Source organism: Panthera uncia, chromosome B1 (assembly GCF_023721935.1).
Source record: "Panthera uncia isolate 11264 chromosome B1, Puncia_PCG_1.0, whole genome shotgun sequence".
In the NCBI taxonomy this organism is placed as follows: domain Eukaryota; kingdom Metazoa; phylum Chordata; class Mammalia; order Carnivora; family Felidae; genus Panthera; species Panthera uncia.
The window spans coordinates 155,258,522-155,282,122 of NC_064811.1; the positions used below are offsets into that span (position 1 = coordinate 155,258,522).

General features: G+C 42.4%; 1 protein-coding gene across 1 annotated transcript in view; it reads left to right on the plus strand.

Annotated features, from left to right (window-relative positions):
- The window catches only part of UNC5D (unc-5 netrin receptor D), a 274,282-nt gene that overhangs the window by 233,878 nt on the left and 16,803 nt on the right, over window positions 1-23,601 (plus strand). Inside the window, exons 14-17 of the mRNA XM_049630074.1 lie at window positions 3,336-3,504; window positions 5,162-5,389; window positions 14,294-14,443; window positions 20,724-20,888. Coding sequence (XP_049486031.1) covers window positions 3,336-3,504; window positions 5,162-5,389; window positions 14,294-14,443; window positions 20,724-20,888 — 712 coding nt within the window. The remainder of the gene's footprint in view (window positions 1-3,335; window positions 3,505-5,161; window positions 5,390-14,293; window positions 14,444-20,723; window positions 20,889-23,601) is intronic.

Genomic DNA, 23,601 nt, shown 5'->3' on the forward strand with positions numbered 1-23,601 from the left:
TGGTCTCCAGCACAATGCTGTGAAGAGCACAGGGAGGACAAAAGTGGGACCTTAGCATGTTCTTTTATTCACTTTTCTAATGTTCTCTGCAACAACTCTTCTCATGGTTTCCCTTTCTGGAACTGAAAAAAAGTCGCAATGTGAGTCTTTCTGTCTTACCAGATTACCGGGCAAAATGCTCTTATGGCCATTGGAAGCACCCTTTCCTGCCATGAGTGTTTGTGGTTGGGGGCATCATCTCTGCAAAGCTGGCAGAGTTTTCCCCAGAACCCTCAGCTGCACTGTGTAAGCAGAAATTTGAATTCAACAGCCTTGTTTCCATACACTTGCCCAACAAGCCACCTGGCTACACAGTACTAGCTCTTAAATTATTGATCTTTTTATATCCGTAAGTGTTCATAAATATGCATGGCATATGGTAGGCTGGATGGATGGATGGATGCGTGGGTAGGCGGGTGGATGGATGGATGCATGGGTGGGTGGATGTGTGGGTGGGTGGGTGGATATGTGCGTGGGTGGGTGGATATGTGGGCGGATGGATGGATGGGTGGGTCAAACACAAGGAAAAAGACAAGTAGCAAAAGTCGAACAGAACCAGACTTTCCCATGTGCACTAGAGTGTGTGATGCACCATGGTGATTCATATGATGGCTTTGAAGTCACTGCTGTTATTCACAGTTATCATTAGCTCACAGCAATTTTAGAAACCTGTGTTGCCTTTTTTTTTTTTTTTTTTTTTTTTTTTGCTTAGCAAGAGCATGGACACTTTCTTGTCATAGGTACTATGGGAAAGCTGAAATGCCATCCATACTGTCCTTATGAATCTTTATTTTGCTCAGACCCAGTTAAAGGCTTCTCTCCCCAGACTTCTGTCCTCAAATGTCCTAAGTCTGTATCCATGACTATACTTGGACTCCATCCCCTCCCCCCCACCATCTTTACTTGGGATGTCACAAGAGCCAGCAATTGGACCAGAAATCTGCTAGTGGTTACAGGGAAGGGAAGTGCATCTGGTCACAGAGGGCAGGAGCCCACGTGGAGTCAGAAATTTCAGGTGTATTTTGCAGCTCCATCACTTTGAAGACTTCTCTGTGACTTTATGCTGTTAACACCTGCCTCCACAGGTGTGTGAAGAGCTTTAATTAATATTGGTAAATCTCCCTGATTGCCATAGGTAGAAGATGGCAGAAAGGGATAAATGATTATTAATCTTGGGGAAGAAAAACGGTGAGATTTAAGTTTTGCTCCTTCCCCAGAGACCTACACCCACAGACACTGTTTTCATGGTAGGAGGATTAGATATAAATCTTGATTTACTTCCTTTGCACTTGTGGAAATGCCCAGTGCCTGTTTAATGCAAAGCTCCCGTTCCCTGCTCTGCCGAAGACTCGCCGTGCTCTGCCTCTGATTCCTAATGCTGTTTAAGTTGTTACGGAGAGGAGCCTTGCTATTCACGAGTGTGAGAGTTCATCTAATTAGCTGATTTCAGTTCATTTGGCATTAAATAATTCCCCAAATTCCCATATGTTTGAACAATATGTTCAACAAGGGGGATGATTCTCTGAAAGCAATTAAATCGTTCTTTTAGGAGAGCTTGTCATCGGTCACTCATAAGCATCCCTGCCTTTCCTGCCTGTGATGAACGCAAACAGCAATTACACGGAAAGCGCTTAACCTTCTCTAATGGCCGCTGGCAGGCATCCACATGCAGGCTGCTGCTTCTGGCGGCTTGTAGCTCGCACTGGAATTTTACATTCCCCCCCTCCCCGAACCTCAAGTATATCGTTCTAGGCTGTTCAGAGAGCGTTTGTTCTTGCTAATACACTACTTTCCAACCCCGCCTGCCTTGCTTGCCTGCTCTGCTTAAAGGTGCATGCAGACATATTTTCAGTGCACCTGTAGCCCTGGTCATACGGGAGGAACTGTCCACTTTGGACTACGGTTGCCTAGGTGGAAGACTGAATGTTTTAAGTCTGTCTTCAGGGCTTCCTGGAGAAGGAAGGGGATAGTGTATTCACATTCAGGGCTGTTTTAGATAGAAGATGCTCCCGCCCACTTATTCACCTGGACTTCTCTTGCAGAGCATATTAGGAATCGTAAGCTATAGGATGGCCGTTCCTATCTTGAGAGAGAACAAGCAGTGTCAACTAAAGCATTTCAGAAATTAATAACATGTTAGATATACTCCCAGAAAAACTGTGTGTTTATACAAGACCATGGAAAAGGGGGTATCTTTTAGTGCTAAATTCCATCTTCTATCTTGCTCAAGGGGTTGCTTTCTTAATGAGGGATGACATATTTAAATGCCCTTCCTAAGTCGAGTAAGAGAAAACTTCAGTAATAAATAACACCAATCCTAGCTCTCATGTAGCATTGTCCATCTGAGAGTCTTAAATTGCTTTGTTGTCTATATTCTGTAACACTGTATTCTTACAAGTGAAAAATACAGCCCTCTCCCCAGGGGGGAAAAAAAACGTCAGCTTGTTCAAAAACACATAAGCAGTTGGGGGAAGAATGAGCAGACTTTGGGGTTCTTCGCATCATTTGAGGGCAGAGATTAAAACCAAAAGACAGGAAAATGAAAGAAACGTTCAATGAGGTGATATCATTTCCCTTTAGTTAAATTTCCCTTTCTTTTGTTTCATGACTATTCCCAGTCAATAATTCACAGTCCAGAGAAATGTGAACACTAGGTTTAGATGGAATGACTTTGACTTTAGAACTAAAATAGGAAAGAATTGAAAGATATACATTTATGTATTTGGTGGCGCACATTTATAACTGTCTCCTGCGCGATCACTATATAACCTGTGTGTTTATGCATTGGCAGAAAACAAAGGTTTTCGAAAGCAGAAGTGACACACTCAATCTGGGCATATTTGACGCATTGCTTTGTTCCCTAATAAGTTGTTTTACTAGCATTAAAAAATATTTGTAGATTGTGTTGTTGGGAGAAAGGGATCAGTTGTTCCTATAAAGCTCTCAGCTTCGGTCGTTGACAACGTCATCAACAAGAATAAGAATTGAGCAGCCGGCGTGTGGCATACCAACCAGGTGTTTGCTGTATTCTATTCTGCCTATATTTCTGAGGAAGCACTTCTCATTTCGTCACAACCTAGATTTGAAACCTAAGCTAAACTCGGTCCATGTGCTTGAGTGGTTCAGAATAAATGGCTGTTGCCCAGACCAGCCATGTGCATGTAAGGTGCCGTCCAGGAGAGAATCCTGGGAAACAGTTTTGCTCAACCTGAAGAAAACCCCAGTCTGTAACTAACTTCTCATTGAAACGTACCCCCTTCTTTACATGCTTCTTGAATCCTTTCCCAACCATCAAGCCTCCAGTCGGATGGATCTGAGGTGCTCCTGAGTCCTGAAGTCACCTGTGGCCCCCCAGACATGACTGTCACCACACCCTTTGCATTGACCATACCACACTGTGCGGACGTCAGTTCTGAGCACTGGAACATCCATTTAAAGAAGAGGACGCAGCAGGGCAAGTGGGAGGTGAGACCCTATTCTTCCTTTATAAAAAATGGGATTTGGTTTTCACCTATGGAATAGATTTAACCTTATGTTCTCTTAACACGAGTCTGCTGTGAAATCTGTAAGCATTTTCTTGTTTTTTCAAAGGGTTGATGGTGTGTGTTTTACAACATCCTCAAGGTACTGGCTAGTGTTTTTCCATGATAATGGAAAAGAGGAGGAAGGGAGGATCTGGGGCTTTTCTGTTTGGTTTTAGAATACATCACTCGTATGTATTTACTCACACAGGCATGTTACCTTTATGTGCCCATCCTTGGTCCATAAAACCGTTACTCCTGTCCTTCCTCCCAGACCATGTCCCTGTCTGAATTGACTTTCCCTGTCATCTCTGTGGAGACAGAGAGGAGGCTCAGGGCACAGAGGTGGTGTTCATAAAAGAAACTTCTGTCTGACTTTACCATCATAGGGATTATAACATGTTGAAATGTTCAGCAACACAGTAGTTGGCTAACTGTATTTTGATGCATTAATGAATGCACCGAAAATTATTGAGCGTCTGTCTCCCTGTGGATATGAGTACATTTGAAAGAGATACAGCACAAGGAGAGAACAGAAGAGAGGGGCAATAAAACGAGAAAGCATGTGAGGAAGGTAACAACAAGAGACGGATACAACAGAGATTGCAGTGGAATTGCTATTTTTATGTGAAACCTCTGATTTATTTGATAGGGATTCCTTTTCTGTCTGTCTGAAGTCAGTTTGCATGAAAGCAGGTGAATTATCTTGCTGGAACACAGTGACCTGCTCCCGCTAGCCTTGGGATCTTACCTCCCAGGAGGTGCTCCCAGCAAAAGGAGTAAAAGGAAAATCTTGTTTCTTTAGGAGAAGAAAATTCCCATTTGCTGCAAATGGATTACATTTACCCTGCCCAGCTATCTCTGAACTGGCCTGTACCCTTTGCTGAAAATGCATTCTGCTATTTATTCGGTCCTGGTACAACCAGGGGCACATTTCCCAGGCATGATAGCCCATGGGCTATTTATTCCATGGGCTTCATAAAGGGGCCGATTTTGCTCTTTTTTCCATTATGTTTTGCTTTGCCTTGATTTTTACCATTTCAGTTTTTCTGTTGAGCACTTCCTCACAAGCTTTTCATCCAGATGGTGTTATATTTATGCTCTCCCCAACCAGTCACACACACCAAAGTTCTTATCAAGGACGGGGAAGTATTCTAGCCCATTTTATTGAAACCGTTTATTTAATGGTCCCTCATGAATGAATCCGGTAGAAAGAGGATAAAATATTTGAGAGAAAAGAAGTATTGCCTTCACGATATTGGAAGATATCTTCAGAAATAGACCTTTTTCAAAACAAAGTTTGCTTTCGACTGTTACAGATTTTCATAAATTGGGCACTGAACAAATCACTGAAAAAAGGAGAACTTTGGAAATGAAGTTTGTTGTAACCTATAGAATTTCAATTAACTTAATATAACTCTCTCGTAAGTTCCCTACATGAGCAGTTACAATGTATTTTGATAGAAAAAAGAGCATTCAACGTCAAGAAAAACAGGACAGTAAAAATATTCTGAAAAAAATCATGTATGTCCATGCAAAGTCATTGTTAAATCACATATTCTTTCCAAGCTGAGAGAATTTAAAACACCTTTTCCCAACAGGAAGTGATGTCAGTGGAGGATGAGTCCACATCCTGTTACTGCCTTTTGGACCCCTTTGCATGTCATGTGCTCCTGGACAGCTTTGGGACCTACGCCCTCACCGGAGAACCAATCACAGACTGTGCCGTGAAGCAACTCAAGGTGGCGGTTTTTGGCTGCATGTCCTGTAACTCTTTGGATTACAACTTGAGAGTCTACTGTGTGGACAATACCCCTTGGGCATTTCAGGTCAGCCTTTTCTCTAGAATTCTTTTTTTTTTTTTAATTTTTTTTTAATGTCTATTCATTTTTGAGACAGAGAGAAAGAGACAGAGCATGAGCGGGGAAGGGGCAGAGAGAGAGGGAGACACAGAATCCGAAGCAGGCTCCAGGCTCTGGGCTGTCAGCACAGAGCCCGATGTGGGGCTCGAACTCAGGAACTGAGAGATCATGACTCGAGCAGAAGTCAGACGCTCAACCGACTGAGTCACCCACGCACCCCTAGAATTCTCCTTTTGGTGTCATGAAAGCCTGAGGTCTCCCAAAGATCGGTATCAATAGAGAATTCTGTTGCTGAGGGTCTGCAAAATGAAGCCACCTCACTGGCTTGGTGGGGATACCCATCTTGAAGCAAGAGTTGTGTTACTATACGTCTAACAATGCTGAGTTCCAAGGACATGAGGTAGCTGGCACTCAAGAAGAGACAAGGGTTAAATAAACACATATAGAGAATATTGTGTGCTGAATGATAAACTGACTACAGGAGTAATCAGAATTCAGAAAACAGAGACTCCAGGGTACGTGGGTGGCTCAGTCTGTTAAGCGTCTGACTTGGGCTCAGGTCATGATCTCATGGTGTGCGAATTTGTGCCCTGCATTGGGTTCTGTGCTGACAGCTCAGGGCCTGGAGTCTGCTTCTGATCCTGTGTCTCCTTCTCCCTCTGCCCCTCCCCGACTCGTGCTCCCACTCTCTCTCCATCTCAAAAATAAATATTTTTAAAAAAAGAACAGAAAAGAAAACAGAGACCCAATTGCAATAGAGATATTGGAGAACAGTCTCTGCGAGCCCTTAGTCAACCTTCATGAATGGGTGTGACTTAGTAGCAAAAGAGAAAGGGCCACCATGTCAAGAAAGTAGAATGGCATGAGCCCCAGGAACAGTAAGAGTTACTTGATGTGCAGAAGGCAGTGAGAAAATCGCTTAAACCACCTAAAAGTTGTAGTTAGGGAACAACAATTATAAATCATACCTATAAGCAGGCAGTCATATTATATCCTGGATACACAATCTATTAATAATTAGGGCTACTAGGGCAGAGATAGTTCAAGGTTCCTTTCCATTTTGGGTACTTTCAATCACATAAAATTCATTTTAAATTAGCTACTCGCGAAGAGTGCGAGGTTATTAATAGCAAGGATAATGCAGGAGTGCCTATGTAAGCTTTGCCCATATATAAATAGCCTAGCTCTCCTGACACACCTCATCCCAGATCCCTGCTATTCCAGTCCTGGATCATTAAGTCCATTATGCAGAGCATTTCCTCAGTAACTAGCTTTTAAGACACTGAACTGGAAAACTCATGTTTACCAATAGAAGAGCTACAACGACCTGAATCCTGAGCATAAGCCAGTAAAGGTGACGCAGTGCCACCTGTGTTCCTGAACCTTCCCTGACTATCTCTTAAGTAGCACAGGGCATTTTTGAAAGGCACACTTAGGGGCACCTGGGTGGCTTAGTCAGTTAGCGTCTGACTTCAGCCCAGGTCATGATCTTGAATTTTGTGAGTTCAAGCCCTACATCAGGCTCTGTGCTGACAGCTCAGAGCCTGGAGCCTGCTTCTGATTCTGTGTCTCCCTTTCTCTCTGCCCCTCCCCTGCTTGTGTGCTCTCGCTTGCTCACTCTCTCTCTCAAAAATAAACATTAAAAAAATTTGTTTTAAAAAGGCACACTTAATATATGGCTGCATAAAAGAGCCTTTTATCAGAGGGGTGCCATTTTTTAGAGGAAAGAACTTCAGTGTAAGTAGTTAAATCTCATCGTATGATAGCTATTTGATAATCTTCATCTTCTCTTGCCACCCCTAATAAGAACATTTTTCGAAAATAAAATACTTAACAGATGTTTGGCAATCAAAAAAAAAGAGTGAGGGGCTCCTGGGTGGCTCCGTTGGTTAAGTATCCGACACTTGGTTTCAGCTCAGGTCATGATCTCCCAGTTCATCAGTTCGAGCTTCGCACTGGGGTCTGTGCTGATAGCTTGGAACCTGCTCAGGATTCTCTCTTTCCTTCTCTCTCTGCTCCTCCCTTTCTCTTTCTCTCTCTCTCTCAATCTCTCTCTCTCTCTCTCTCTCTCTCTCTCTCAAAATAAATAAATACATAAAGAAACATTGACAATTAAAAAGAAAAAAAGAATATGGGGCACCTGGATGGCTCAGTCAGTTAAGCATCCAACTCTTGATTTCGCCTCAGTTCATGATCTCATGGTTCGTGAGATTGAGCCCCATGTCAGGCTCGGAGCTGGGAGTGGAGCCTGCCTGAGATTCTCCCTCTTTCTGCCCCTCCCCTGCTCACACCCTCTCCATCAAAACACAAAACAAAACAAAGAATGAACTGAGACCCTTGCTACCACTGAATAGTTGTAAAATGCATCATGGCCCAAGTTTGATGTTTAGTAATTCAGCTGGATTTTGAAGGCTGAGTAAACTAAAGGGAACATGGGGTGCCTTGGAGCATTTCCAGCCCCCAGGCTCATAGGGGTAACCTACTGCCAACCAGTGTGCCCGTGAGGACCCATTCATCACATTGGCCTTGGAAGTCAGCCCTCATAACCAGTTTGGTCTCGCTTTGAATAATGCTCATGTATATTATATACCAGTGAGTTAGACATTTGCCTAAAGAAAAAAACTAAGTGACTTTCAGACCGTCTATTTTCATTCCTGGTGACTGCTACCAGATTCTACAACAGCTCAACTGTTCACAGATGACTGTGAACTTCAGTGGAAGTCACGAAAATGAGGCCCTAAACACAGCTTTTCAAACCACTATCCTTTCCTATGGGTAATATACAACTTCTTCATCAGTGCTGGGGAAAATGGCGTTCTGCGTCTAAATTGAATCCAAATATCTTTATGTCATCACTTAGGGATACTTTTTAAAGCACGTTAATTTTGCTTTAGAGAGATGTTTTCCAGTAGAAATTCTTTTGACCCCATTTGTCATCATCTATTTACCTCCAGTGATTCTCTTTTCTATTATGTCAAATAAAGCTGATTTTAAAATTGGCTTTGGTTGTACTTGTTATTGACAGGATGTATGTGACAGCTGTCATGAGCAGCAAAGGCCATGCTTTCCCCTGGGGTTGTGAGAGAGTGTCAGCCTTGGTTGAATAACTCTTCTGGCCCACAGAAAGATTAAAACGTAACTTGTAGCTTTTTGGAACACAGTCATTTACTCTGCAGCCTTAGTGTCTGGGTTTTCTGTTTCAGAAAGCATCTGGCTTTCTGGATTCTTCCCTTACCAGGTAAACATGTTCAAGACCTTCTACACAGGTTCATTTAAAGTACCTTAATATCCCAGATCATCTGTGTCACATTTTTCATGGCATCATCTGTGGCATTTAATTGGAGGAGAAAATTCTATAGTTACTAACCCATTAAAACCATTCCATTTTAGGAAAGCCTTAGCAACAGTTTACTTTTTGAACCTCTAGCAGACTTCACACATTGATATTAGTTCCCCCAACTTATGTGGTGAGAGCTGAATATACTAGATACAGTGATGATTCATGGTCTGTAACTCTGATGGAACCCTGACTTCTTAATCAAAAGTAATGTCATTTTTCCAGAAGCAATTCTGCCGCAATTGCCTATTCCGGAATTAGCCTCCGTTATCACTGTGATAAAAATGTTTTGTTGTGATTTGGAAATAGATACAAGCTTGGTCGCGATCGTTGCTATATTTATTTCAGTGCATCTTCCGTATCTCAAAGAAAGAACACCTATGGGCCCAACTAGGACTGTCCTCCTCACCAAGAAAGAAGCCTGGTTGAAGATCATGGGGACATCTTTCATTCATAGCTCACTGGGAAGTTACGTCCAATAAAATACTGAAAATTTCCCCCCTCACTGGAACCCTTGGAAGGAAGACAGTTTCCAGACCCAAGTCTTCTGTCCTCTTAGAACCAAGCAAGGGTCTGGCAACGTTATGGTCCCACCAAACAGTATTCCTTCAGAAGATTTTAGTACTCAGACATGTTGTCCCTTTCCAGACATGCCCTTGTCCCCTATACCTCCTGCAGGCCTGCTATGCTGGCTTCTCCTTTGCTCCTGGGCTATATCATCTGAACAATAGTACCAGTTTCTCTGAATGTGAAAAACAAAATACCTCATACAACTCAGTGAGGCATAATTTAGTTTCAGGTTTTTGAAGATCTGTTTTGATAAATACATTTACAGCTATCTCTAGGAAATTAAATCGTCTCAGATATGCTTCCTTTGTGTTGTGTTTTGTTTTGTTTTAATAAAAATCTGCCCTAAGGTGAGAGGAGAGTAAGAGAACAAGCAATGACTTCTGTCCTTCCTGCCACAATGTTTCTGCGATGATTAGAGCTGCCATTTTATATGTGTGTGTTTGACATCGCCCCCTTTCAAACCAAGGGTTGAGGAATGATGGCATATTTATGAAGCAGCAACATTTTACGACCTAGGTTTTTGTTATCATGCTTTATCTCTTTCCCTCTCCCTCACCACACACGTATGCACACACAGCTCAAACAAACCTTGACACAGGGAAAGCAAGGAATTAAGCACTTGCCCCATCTTAGACAGAAAAAAGGAAAAACGACTCGTTTTCTTCTCCACTGCTCCCAGCTCTCCTATTCAGTACCTCTCGGTACTCATTACTTACTTGGCATTAATGTGGATTTAGAATCTAATTTCAAAGGATTTCCTCCAGATGTAGTTCTTGTGTTTATCAATAATGCAACCTTGGGAAATATTGTTCATGTAAAGCATTTAAAGGAAAACACCACAGCGACACAATTTCTGTGTGTGTGTGTGTGTTTGTGTGCACATGCTTAAGTTCAAACAGTTTTGTCTCATAAATATGTAAATTCAGCCTGCCTGTTTTAGTATCCCTGAAGCACACCTGAATATTGCTGCCTGTCTCATTAAATCAACATAAAGAGCTCACTGAGGCACAAAGCCCAGGTTTCTCCTGGCCACAACTCCGGGAACTGGATAACTAACAGCCCCCAGTGTGAAATGAGGAGGCAGACAGACTAGAACCAGCACCAACCCTCGCCTTTGGGTACACTTTATAGACAAGAAACTGGCCAGAACCTATTTTCAAGTTTAATTAATGCAGATATCAATTTAACAATAGAACCAGAGATTTACCATAAGGTCCTTGCCATATAGGAACCAGAGAGAAAAAAATCAAATGAGGATCACGCCTCACACTCAGGGTAATATATCCACTGAATGAATGACTCACAACCCGCTCAGCAGAACTGTTTGTATCACTGATTCTCTAACTTATCTGGGCATCAGAATCATCTTTAAAAATACAGAGGTCAAGGCCCAGCCCCGAGGGGACTGCAATAGGTTGTGGGCAAAACTGGGAACTCTGTGCTAAGTATAATTTATTATATTTGGGGAGTGTTTTAAAACGTTTACTCAGGAGTTTATTTCTTTAACTCTGAAGCCAGTTGTGCCTTGAAAAATAGATAAATATGATGATTAGTTCATTATTGGGCTTCTTCGTCTTAATAACTGCTTGTTTTGTTACAGAAGAACTATAATTGCTTATTATTCTCTGCAAAATCGTGAGACCCCATTAGTTGTAGGTAGTTGGTTCAATGGGTGGAGAGGAAAGCAAGCTAAAAACAGCAAAAATAAATCATGGTTGTATTTAAATTAGGGGCCCTAAAGCAGAAATTTTTAAAAGGTACCATTTTCCTCTGTGATAATTATAAGTAGACATCTATTAAATTTCTAATGTTCTCCATTCTGCATTTCAAGGAATGCTTAGACAGTATGTGTAACAGTAGTGCAAATACAGACGAATTTATGTTATCTTTATATATATCTTGCACCATTGAAAAATTATCTATGGGGGCCCCTGGGTGGCTCAGTCGGTTAAGCAGCTGACTTCAGCTCAGGTCATGATCTCACCGTTGGTGAGTTCGAGCCCTCTGTTAGGCTGTGTGTTGACAGCTCAGAGCCTGGAGCCTGCTTCCGATCTGTGTCTCCCTCTCTCTCTGCCCCTTCCCTGCTCATGCTGTCTCCCCCTCAAAAATAAATAAACTCTCTCAAAAATAAATAAACATTAGAAAAATTATTTATGGGATAGAGTTCATAATAGTCTGACCTTCACATGACTCTAAAAAAAAAAAATTGAGCATAGCGTAGAAAAAGGTAGGGAAATGTAGAAGAAATACTGGACCATAGTCAGGTTGCCCTGTTTTAGTCTTAGCTCTGTCACTAACCTTATAGCTTTAGGAAGATGGCTGTCTTTGGGACTGGGAGTGGGCTCCATATTTTCATCTGTACATAAGGTACGTGATGATTTAAAACCGAAGTCCTCTTCTACTGTGATGAGGCCGTGTAGTTTCCAAATGTGAAAACAGCCTAGCTCTCCACTAAGGAATGTGTGACCTTGCACAAGGCCCTTCATCTTCTGACCTCAGTTTACTTCTCTGTACATGCAGGCAAGTTAGATTTTTAAAGGAAAGCGGTATTAGAGATCCTAGTCAAATATACTTTGAGGAGTCCACACTGTTGTTACTCTGTGGCTTTAATGTGGTTTTAATAAGCACACTTCTTATTCGTGATTGTTTCTAACCTCACGCCAGAATTTGCAGAAAAGAGGTTAATATACGGTCACATGCTGACTATTTTGCTTGGCCATGAATAAGCCCAGCTAAGGAGTAGAAGCCTAAAGAAAATAAGTAACTTGCCCAAGATCACATGGAAAATTGATTGGAATCGTGTGCCTCCACATTCAGTTTATAAGATTCATACTCCTCACAGTGTATGTAGTCTCAGAAGATTCTTATGCTCCTTAAAATCTGAATATCAATGATCAATGATCAGTGATCAAAGCCCTTAGCACAGCAAGCGAGAATTCATGATTTGGTCACTGCCCTACATTTGCATCATCTTCAGCCACTCGCTGTCTACCCTAATCTATCCCATCTCTGTCTCATCTCCGTCCTTTTGGGCCTATCCTGCTCACTGCCCGGAGTGCACACCCCCTTCCTTTTTCTATAGCTTGCTCTGTATTTACTTCCAGGCTCAGCTTGAATATCACTTCTTCTGTTGATTTCCCAGTTCCTTTCCTGGCCTCTCCTCCCATTTGACAAGGCTATACCCTCTGCCTTCCCTTAACCTCCAAGGCATCCCTGTATTTGTAAGAGTCAGATACTGTATCATAATCCGATGCCTGCTATTCTGTCACTAGACTGTGAGCTGCCTGGTGGCAGACACAGTTTTCTTTCTATAAATTTAGAGCCCCCATCAAACATAGCTCTCCAGTGGACACTCATTAAATCTCAACAAGGAACCGGTGACCAGTATCTGTAAAAGGCCTCAAGTCAGCATTGGGAATGGATTCCCTCTCCTCCCCACCCTACCATGTTCCATCCACTTTTTATGACCCCCAACAGATGCCGGCCACCATGTTGTCCCGCCCAACTCCTAGACCCACAATGTTAGGAATTACCCAGCACTGCGCTGTTCAGCACAGTAACAACTAACCACATATGGATACTTAAATGTAACTTGATTTAAAGGACAAATTCAGTTCTCTACTTGCGGTAGCCGTATTTCAAGTGCTTAATAGCCACGTGGCCAGTGGCCACCACATTGAGCAGCACACACACAGAACACTGCCAACATCACGGACAGTTCAGCGCTGGCTTAAGAGCCCCCAAGAAACACCCCTCTCACTAAAATGAAGAACTGGAGACAATGACCTTGCAATTGAATCGTTTAGTCCTGAGAAAAAGATACTAGCAACCAATTAAGAGTTGCATATATGTGATGGATAAAAGCTGGACAGCTGCATCTTAGTAAGAAAGGTTTTTATTACTGTTATTCTGTACATAGGCAAGAGTCGGACAAGATAACCTCTGTAGCTGCTTTTACTCACTGATAATTGAAATGTAAGTTTTATTGTATTTATAAGCCTATTTGCCTGACTTCTCACAATCTCTTTTTAGAATCTGGGAAGATTATAGGACAGAATTAAAGGATCTCAATTTTCTTATTTATGGTAATGCTGCAAGGGAATTATAAGTCAATTAATGGTGATTTTAAGAAATAGATTTAGGGAGATCTCTCTTATCTCCAGGAACACTAACAGCCTCACCCCAGTTGGGAGTTTAACCTTTTACAGAATTGATGTCTGTTATTTTATTTGGCTTGTCATCTCTCTAGTGATGATTCTAAGCACCACAGATTCAGGATGAATTAAATGGTTTGCTCAATGGAATGGAGGTGAATTGCGTTTGTGTTAAATGTAATTATAAAAAATTCTCAGCAAAAGATAATAGGAGTGTTTATCTTCAGGAACCAGGTTTCTTTTTTCTGAGCTAAACCGAACTTGGTAAACAACTTACTTTCTCTTGGCCTTTTGGCCCAACTTTTATTAACATTATTATAAATACAAACGATACACACACCCTGTAACATTTGTTCTGAACTGAAGAATAAGCATTACATAATGCCTGTGTTCGTGACCAACACATGACAGGGCAGAGGGGGCACTGCTCCTACTGTCGGTGTGAAATGTGAACCCATCCCTTGATTATGGTCCTGGCAAATGAAATTCACACAGCCCTAGAAACCCCACAGTATAACTGTTTGCTAGCGGTAGGGGAGGTCTTTGAGTTTTAAAGAAAGGCATGGCATGTTTAGAAGCCTAAGCAATGCAAATAATGGAAAGCAACCATTTCTTCCTGCCCAGATCCTTCTTAGCAGCTTTTCATCCTTAGTCCTGACCTTGCAAGGCTAGAGGGGTATACAAGAAGTGTGTGTCTTTCATGCTATTTCTGGGAGACACCTGGGAGTGAGCATGCCTACCTATGGAAAGAAATGTGGCAGAAATTGGTTACTTCACTGTTGTGCCTCTTTTCTCTTCTCTGCCCTATAGGAAGTGGTTTCAGATGAAAGGCATCAAGGTGGACAGCTTCTGGAAGAACCAAAGTTGCTGCATTTCAAAGGGAATACCTTTAGTCTTCAGATCTCTGTCCTTGACATCCCCCCATTCCTCTGGAGGATTAAACCCTTCACTGCATGCCAGGTACTGGCCAGATGGGCTGCTAACAGAAATGGCTCTGCCTTAACCCACAAGCATGTCACAAACCCTGGCGAGGGTACTCCTAACTAACCTCCTCCTTTAAAAGTATGGGTTTAACCTCAAAACTGTCACAGAAATGCAGCAGTTTGGACTACACACAGGGAATTAATCATATTGTCATAAGTTCACGGGTTTCTAACGGGGGACGGGGGAGGTACATGATGCCACGTAATGGAAATTTTCTCCCACTTAAGGGAGGTTGGTTTATGAAAACCAGTTCATTACGAGACATTGTTTTCATCCTGGTCAGCAGTGAACGATCTGGAGGTCGATGCTTTTAAGGGTGACAGTTTTGAGATGTAGGGAGCCCGGGCTGGCCAGGTAGGAACAAGAGATTTTGTCCTGAATATATGAAGTGCTTGCTGTCATGTATTTTGGGCAAGGTGGGAAGAAGAAATTACGAACTGAGAGGCTAAGAAAGAATGCCTCTTAGAATCCCTTTACAAACATACAAAGATATTTCTATATTATTGTTCACATATCTCCATATCAGAGAATTTTTAAATGTTGCAAAATGGCTTAGAGTCTTCTCAGATGACTTTTAGGGAATTTGAGTAATTGCTTAGCATAGAAAGATCTCTTATCCATGTGGGACCCTGCCACCGATTTCTCTAGAAATTCCTAGTGATGGGTACCATCAGCAGCAGCAGCTGGCTGGTCGACAAGAGTTGCTTAAGCCAAAGTCATCTGTGCTTCAGGTGACAGGACATGTCCTTAGCTTTGGAAAAGCTTCTGGTGGGCTTATATTGATCTGGAATCACAGGAGGCTTTCACACATCTTTGTTGTGTCCGTCAACATAGCCTGCAGAGCCCTGGAGGGTTTTAACCTTTCCATCCATGCAGCATTCATTAAAAAAAAAAAAGAAAGGAAAGAAAGGAAAGAAAGGAAAGAAAGGAAAGAAAGGAAGGAAGGAAGGAAGGAAGGAAGGAAGGAAGGAAGGAAGGAGAAACTTGCACCAGGTAAACCAGCTTGTCAGAATGGGAACGAGGCCAATCACGGAGAGAAAAACCTTGGCTGAGCCACGAGCGTTAGAAAAGAGTTGAACCACCAACATTCTCGCCTTCGAAAATTCACCGTTTTCAAATTGGACAAGGTTGTATTTTCCTGTTTACTTCACAGGCTTCTCGTTACCTGGGGGATTGCCCCTCTGTGTACTCTTTCAGGACATTCAGGGCAATTAGAGCATCTCTCGTGGCTCCAAAAAACTTTTTTGGGGCACGTTTCCTACGGCAATAGGTTTTCTGTGAATAAATGTATTGTTTATGATGTTCTGAGACCTAGGTGTTTTCTGTATCTGGGAAAGCAGTATTCAAAGTTTCCAGTCCAAATTGAACTTTAGGGCACTGTTACAAATCCTGATAGTCCTGTAAACTCCTCTGTACTAATCTTTGTAGGCTTAAAGGCAGCATTCCACTGGATCTAATGCAAGTGGCTCAGTCCAAAGTAACTATCAAGTTTAATGTTTAGAGATAAAAAAATCAGATGAAAGAACCATCATCTTGCACGAGCACTTAAACAATAATTCCAACACCAGGGATGCCACGGGGAGCCCAGGGCAGGAAAGGCATGGGGGTGCTAAGAGCCTGTGGACCTCAGAGGATACAACAGGGCCAGCCAAAGCCAAAGGGCATTGGCTCACAAGGAAACCCAACACGCTTTATTGCCAGGATGGGTTGGATTGCCCGGACGTTGGGAACTTGGATAAATATTTGCCTTCTGTAATTGACCATAATTTGCAAGAGTCTTGGAAGGCTGAGAAATAATTTAATTTTCTCTGCACCAGGAGGTTTGCCACTGAGTTTTCATTTCCACTCCATTTTACTTACCCACAAATGGCTTTCTGCTCCATTCCTTTTTTTTCTCCCCCCTCACCACCTCAGCCTCCGGTTTTCTTGCCCCTGCCATCATCACTGAAATCCCCTTGCTTATGTGAATACATATTGTGCTGGTCTTAACGGCCATGCTGTGTTTGCTCCAGGCATCAGATGCCAGCACTTTGGGGAGGGTGTGTGTTCATCCTGCTTGAACCTCATGTAGAACATGATGTGTACTGACAAACTTGGCATGGATGATAGAGAATGGCTTTTCATTAGGGCTTAGTGGATGGGAACTAACCAAGAGCTATTACGGAGGCAGAAAATCTCACTCTTCCTGACATCACTTATAGGTCTCTCCTTCAACTGGTAAATCTCCCTGTCATCTTCTGCCATCTTCCAACTCAGCACGCAGAAGACCACTGGGCTTCCTCTCCCCCTTTCTCTAACTTCAAGCCAGGAATCTGAGAAGCGACATATTCCAATTGGTACCCAACGCCTACTCTCATAAGAAACCTTACTTTCTTCTTCTCAGAAAGGTAGAGTTTACCAAGAATTTTCAGGCCTGGGAGATATGCACTGCCTAGAATATTTGCCCTATCGGACATCAATCAACTGCATGAGAAATGTTTTTAGAACAGTGTGAATTGAGGTTGGATCCAGAGCTGTGTGAGGAGACCCTGTGTATAGGCAGACCAACTAGCTTTGAAATCTTGTTGGGTTAGATTCTGGAGGATTACAGTTAACGAAATACTGTACTACAACCCTTATTGCCCATGGGGCCAGCTGTGCTGGGTGGGCTCCAGGAAGGCTACATGAGTTCTTAGGAGAGCTGGTTACAGCAGCACCCGTTGACTTTGATCCAAAGGAAAGATTCTAGTCTTCCCCCTGCAAAAATACCAGTATCCCTTCTCTTCTTCTCAGGTTTTTAAGACTTGATCCCAGTGAGAGATATGCTATTGTCCCCTCCACAGATTTAGCAGACCTTGTCTAGGAGGTCAATAACTCTGCTCTCAATCGGTTAGCAGGACCTAGGTGCTACTTAATCACACATTCCACTATTTCTTGCAGACTGTAGGGTACAGAAGCTGCAATAAACAGTATACAATATTATTTTTTTTAATCCTACAAAACACAAAGTCAGGCTTTCACCTCCCTAGGATAAAAGCAGCTGTCTCTTCAGCATGCTTTGTGTCTTGGGCAACCCAGTGTCTGTCTCCTGCTAGGATGTGATTTACATTCTCTCCATCTGCTAGGAACCTAATTATAATGGGAATCAAAATGAAAACATTTCCGGAATTCTTTAAACACCCATAACTTTCCTACACTTGGTCCTCCCATATTACTTGCGACAGCATTCCTCTTAGCTCAGTGAGCGTCTTGATAGTTTTTTTTTTTTTTAATAAATAAATAAAAGCAAAGTTGATTGCCCTGAAAACACACTAATTTCAGTACTTCTAATTCCATTACCTTGAAATGTTCTGTCGAGCACTATCGGCAGTGGCTACTCGAGCCAACAATTAAAAAAATATATATTATTTTTGATACAGTCTTAAAATCAGGTTTTTAAAATGTTTTCACTGTGTGCAGTGGAACGTAAAGAGAAAAGAGAGGATTTTGTGTGTGTGCTGATTCTCATGTCTCTCTGCGAGGAAAGATGATCTCTACAAGTGGGCATTATTGTATTACCTTTCTTGCAATGTTTACTGGAGAAAATATAAGAAATGTAGCAAATGATACCAGAGGGGACACTTTTCAGTAATAAATGGTCAGTGCCGTTGTTGTTGTTTAGGAAGGTAAGCATTATCAAGTGTTCAAATCCACTGCAGAAAATGCAGGGGTAGGGGGGAGGCAGTTTAAGAGCAGGACCTTGAATTCAGCTCTGTCTGGCCCTGAAGCCCAACAACTTTTACTATGCTGTAACTACTCAAATTTCAGTTAAAAAACCAAAAACCTTCTTAGTGTTCTTAATTAGGCAAAAGCACCTATTAACCACAGAGCCCCGTGTTATAGTTACTTTCATGAAAGGGGACGGTGCAAAGTAACTCTATAAAAAGTGTACTGGTTTGAAGCAGAGTCCATCTGAGGGCTATTAAAATGAAATGGGACCGTAGATAATGGACGCCCTTGAGACTGTTTAATATGGCGGGCATCAGGGGGCCATACAGGGCCCCCATGCAAAGGATTCTTGTAATGAAAGCAGAATTCCCAGGCGATCTGGTAACGCTAGTGTCCCCCACTCGTGATTAGAGGTAAAAAAGATACTGCAATGCTATTTCCTGAAGAACGCCAATCCGCTGCTTCCTGTTTCCCTCTACGGTCAAGCCCTAACCCCCTCATTAGCTCAGTATGGTAGAGACTGAAGGCAGGAGACTGGGGAGTGGGTCACTACAGTTAGCTCTAATGAGGAGAGATGAGGATCCTTAATGGGGATAGGAAAATTGGAGAAGGACAACGACAGTGAACGGTGATAGTCAGTTTTGAAGATAGTAAAGGCCAAATAAAATGATTTGTAGTGACGAAGAGTATAATGTCGGTGATGGATAATAATGAGATAAATTCCAGATACGTAGCTCTTGCGAGTTCTCCACAGAGAGGTGGCAGTGGGCATCTGTGAGCACACAGGACCATGAAGAGTTCAGGAAGCAGACACAGAAGTGTGGGAGGCTGAGATACGAAGTAAGGGTTGCCCACAGTTTACAAAATGGAAGAAGCCTTAGGAGGAGAAGCATGAAAAGAGTTGGGTTGGACAAGAAGAAGAAATGGTAGAACTTGTAAACACATATCATTATTTCTTTTATCTGGTGTGGGATTTGGTGCAGGTGAAAAGTCACTTTCACATGTTGTTGGGAAAATGACTTCCTCCAAAGATTGCCGGGGGGCCTCCCCAACTGGACCTTCTCTCAGTCCTTGTCTCTGCTTCTTGAGACAAAACCCCACTGCCTCTCCCTTGGCTCAGGATGAAGAACAAAGGAAACAAAGCCACAAAGCCCTTATGCTTCTTGCTGGGATGTGTGGTAGGGGTTAGTGCGCGACTTTCTTCTCTCAGACTGCCCCAAGCGAGCGCTCTGCTCTTCGAGTGGGCAAAAATCAAAGCCCGCCCCTCCTTGCTGGTTCCTCCAGGGAGCATCCCAAATCCAGATCCATGAGACTTCCAGCAGAGAAAATTAGGAACCAGTGTGCACATCAGAGCTCACAAAAAACGAAGTGACTCCCAGTTCCTCAAAGTGAGCAAATTGAATTTTAATCATGGCCCCTGGTCTTATAATCCGTGATGGCTTCATCACCAGTCACACTAAAGAGTATCAAACGTCCAAACTTGAGACATCTTTTGCCACCCGTCAGTGTCAATATTGGAAGAAATTATATTAATAGCAGCAGGTAAAAAGCACATTCATGAGATGAGAAAAAGAAAAAAGATGGAGATGAACGTTATCAGAGGCTGGGCCCCTGTACTCATTGCCAAGAATCTCAGCTTGATTTGAGTAGGAAGGAGAGACCTTTTAGATGAAAGAATATCAACGACTGACCTCTGCTTCGCATTATTGTAAAGCCACGTGCCTGAGCAGCACTGGCTAGCACTGGCAAGTAAGGGGTCGGGGGGAAAGGGTGGTGTATGTAGATTTTATTATGTTCCCCCTCATTTAGTAAAAATTGCTTTTGCCACACTCAATTATCTGTAGGTCCCATGACAGTAGAGAATGAACCTCGTTTCTTACCGTTTATCTTCTACAGCGTCTGGTCATTAGCGGGCACTATACACATAATTGTTGGCAGTTGAATTGTGTGAATGAGGAGTTGGCAAACAAGATTGCTGTGAGCAGCCCAGTGTGTTTGTGTCTCTCTCTGGGATGTGTGTCTGTGTGTATGTGATTGGCATTGGGTGAAATTCTTTTGCTGGTTACATTAGCAGTATTGTGGCCTGTTTATACAGTTGTATGAGTTTGTGGTGTTGGGGTAAGTTCTGATCGGTGTGTTCTTTAGAATAATGTTCATTAAGGTGAAAAGCTATCATCCTACTCCAGGCTTAGGGAGAAGGACGGACCACTGGAGTCTTCTAAAGAATGTTTTTTCTTTTTTTTTTTTTTTTTAGTGGAAAAACATGAGGATTAATTTTTGATAGTATTCTCATTGTGTGTGTCACCAAATGAAATCTGACTGCTTGCGCTGTGGTTTTGGAATTCAAATGTTATCAATTGGAATTGACATTAATTACTTTTTGTGCTGCTTGGCATATGCTGGAACATTATTTCTACAACAATTCCACCAAAGTCGCTTAGGCAATTATCTCTGCTGCAATCACTGTCATCATCCTCATAATTATCGCTCTTAAGTCTTTCCTATTCGCCAGCCATCTCGGCCGGGCTCTGCTCGCCACACGCCTCTTCTTCCCCCCCTATCCCTGCAGGAGGTACCGTTCTCCCGCGTGTGGTGCAGTAACCAACAGCCCCTGCACTGTGCCTTCTCCCTGGAGCGCTACACACCCACCACCACCCAGCTGTCCTGCAAAATCTGCATCCGGCAGCTCAAAGGCCATGAACAGATCCTCCAAGTGCAGACATCGATCCTAGAGGTGAGTCTTCGGTCTGCAGGACCACTTGACTCCATTTCTAAAGGACAGTAAGATTAATGCGCCTGTTTCAATCGTGCTACACAGGTTGTAAAAGAGCTTCCAAATGCACTCGCTCTTAATCCTCATCACCGACCAGGGCAAATAAACTTTTTCTCAGGCTCAGGAGTGAGCTGAGCTCCCCGATGGGCGAAACAACTCAACGCGTCAGAGCTTCGGCTCTGTGGAGACCCTTTTGGGGAAAGAACTGGTACAGGGCTTTTTTATACACAAAACCACAAACAATCTAATCATCCACTGCGGGCTTGGACCGGAAAGTTATCATTGGCTGATGGTACATTATGGCAGATACATACCATGAAGAAGCACAAGGTCACCACTGGGTGGTTTTTCTGCTGGTTCTCTCTGGTCTTCCAGAAATCATATTCAGGGGATTGGTTCCCTACTGCCTTACAGTTTCTCACATCCTCCAGGTTCAGGGTTCTGCAGAGCCCCATTTCCATTAAATCTAGATTCATCGATGCTATAACATACGACAGAGTCGATAGAAGTTTCTTTCTACAAAGTAAGGCAATGGAACTGCAGAGAGGGAAAGGGTATTGTCCAAGGTCGTGTCACTATTGAAGGGCAGAGTTAGAATGGGAGTCAGGGGGGCATTCACTTGGGAGTTTTTGCACAAAGACACCTGATGTCTGCCATGGCTCTGATTTACCTAAATCACTGAATGGCTTCGTGGCTGTAGACTTGGGCTTCTAGAGTAGACACCGGCATTCCCTCCTGAATGGTTATTTGAGGGGAGAGGGAGAGAGTAGCTGAGAGGCAGAATGAAGGGAGACATGGAATGCTTTTCTGAGCAACTCTTAAGATAATCCCTGGCTAGTGGAGACGAGCACATTCTATTGTTCAGCAGTAGAATATGTACATATGTGTGTGTGTGTGTGTGTGTGTACAGACACACATATGTATAAATATATACATAATATATATTTATTCATTCGGGCTTGGCAAAAGGCGTGAATAGTTTTATATACGTACAACTCAATTTCGTAGCCTTACAAAATCATCACTTCTCTCCATTCTCATTTTAATTCATTGTTTATGCAAGATGAGTCTTGCTAATTCCCCAAATAGGTTTTCTGAAGAGTGGATGGCTTTCCAAAGGATTGCACCTCAAAATTGATAGCTGTCTTAACTGACATGTTTGTACAGTATTTGCATTCATTATTGCCAATTAGCATTATGTGCTAAAGCAGTTTTGATAGGAAAGGTAGATCCAGAAAGGTAGGGTAGGATATTTTTAGAATCTCTTTCTTGAACAGTCATGGCATCTTGAACATAATACATTTCAAAGTAAAATGAAAAATTTTAGGAAAGTTTTAACATAAACACAAAAGGAAAGCCCAAGCAGATTTTCCTTCTCGTATTCAGAAGCAAGTGTGAAAAGACAGGACATGAAGATGCCTCTGATGCAAATTGCCCTAAACGTCTATTCACAGGTCAATGAAACAATTCCACTTTTAAGGGGCTTTTATTCTTTAAGGCGCTCACGATATTGCAGACCAACTTCTGCTATTACAGGAAATCTTTATGTAAAAGGAATGTGATAGGCTCCATACATCATGGTACCTCTGCTCCTTGCTTAAACAAAATTTTGGAGTGCAAAGTGCATGGAAGGAAAGTGAGCTAATAAACACAATCATGCCCTTTACTCTCCATCTCCTTGTCTAATGCTTCGCAAGCTTACAATCACTTTGCAATGCCTTGAAAAAGACGACATCACAGTATCTCTTGATAATAAGAGGCCAGCCTCAGAAAAATACTTAGTCACCGTTGGGCTACCACCATCCATTGTGTATATGCCTTTTAGAAGCTTTATTACCCTTTTGGTACTGGAAGGATCACATTATTAATCACTTCAAGTGTTACTGCTTGCATTTGGCCCAGCACATCCCCATCTCTTTGTAATAAACCATAGTTCTTAGGCAAATCTGTTATTTTCTGTGTCAGAAGAAAATTAAGAACTTTTGAAAGCCTCTGTATTTCAGGTACCATTTCATGTGCTTTCACATATAACCACCCTAACTCTGTGTGGATTAAATACCATACTATCACAATTTGACATGATATAACATTCTTAGAGAGGTCAACCTTCTTGTCCAAGATGATAAAATGAATAATGGGGAGCCAGAGTTACCAACGGAGATACCGGCCTTCAAGGTCAAAGCCTGGATTTCCATACTAGACTACTTCAGGATCTCAGTCAAGGAAGTCTAATTTAGCAGTCCTGAGTGTGGGCCTTGTCCATAATGTAAGCCTTTGTTTTAGTGGCCTTAGGCACTAGTGACAAAAATGACACCATTAAAATTTTATCTCTAAGTATGCAAGTAGGTGAAAATTGGGAGGTTCTTTCCTCAAGACTGTAGAAGGATGGCATGGGATGGAATAAGTGATCATTTGATAAGTCTTCAAGAACAGAATAGATTTCTCACATGGCAGTCCTCCTGCAAAGAAGGGTCTTGAGCGAATGATCACTCATGATCCTTCCAACCCTAGAATTGTTTCACTCTTGGCAGAAGCATACGTCTGGTAATAGATCCAGTTGAATACAAAGCATCCCCTTCTCCCTAAAAATGTCTTGGATTTTTGTGACAGATGATCCCAGAAAAAAAGGAGATACATAAAGTGCTACAAAATCGGGATTACCTATGGTGGAGAC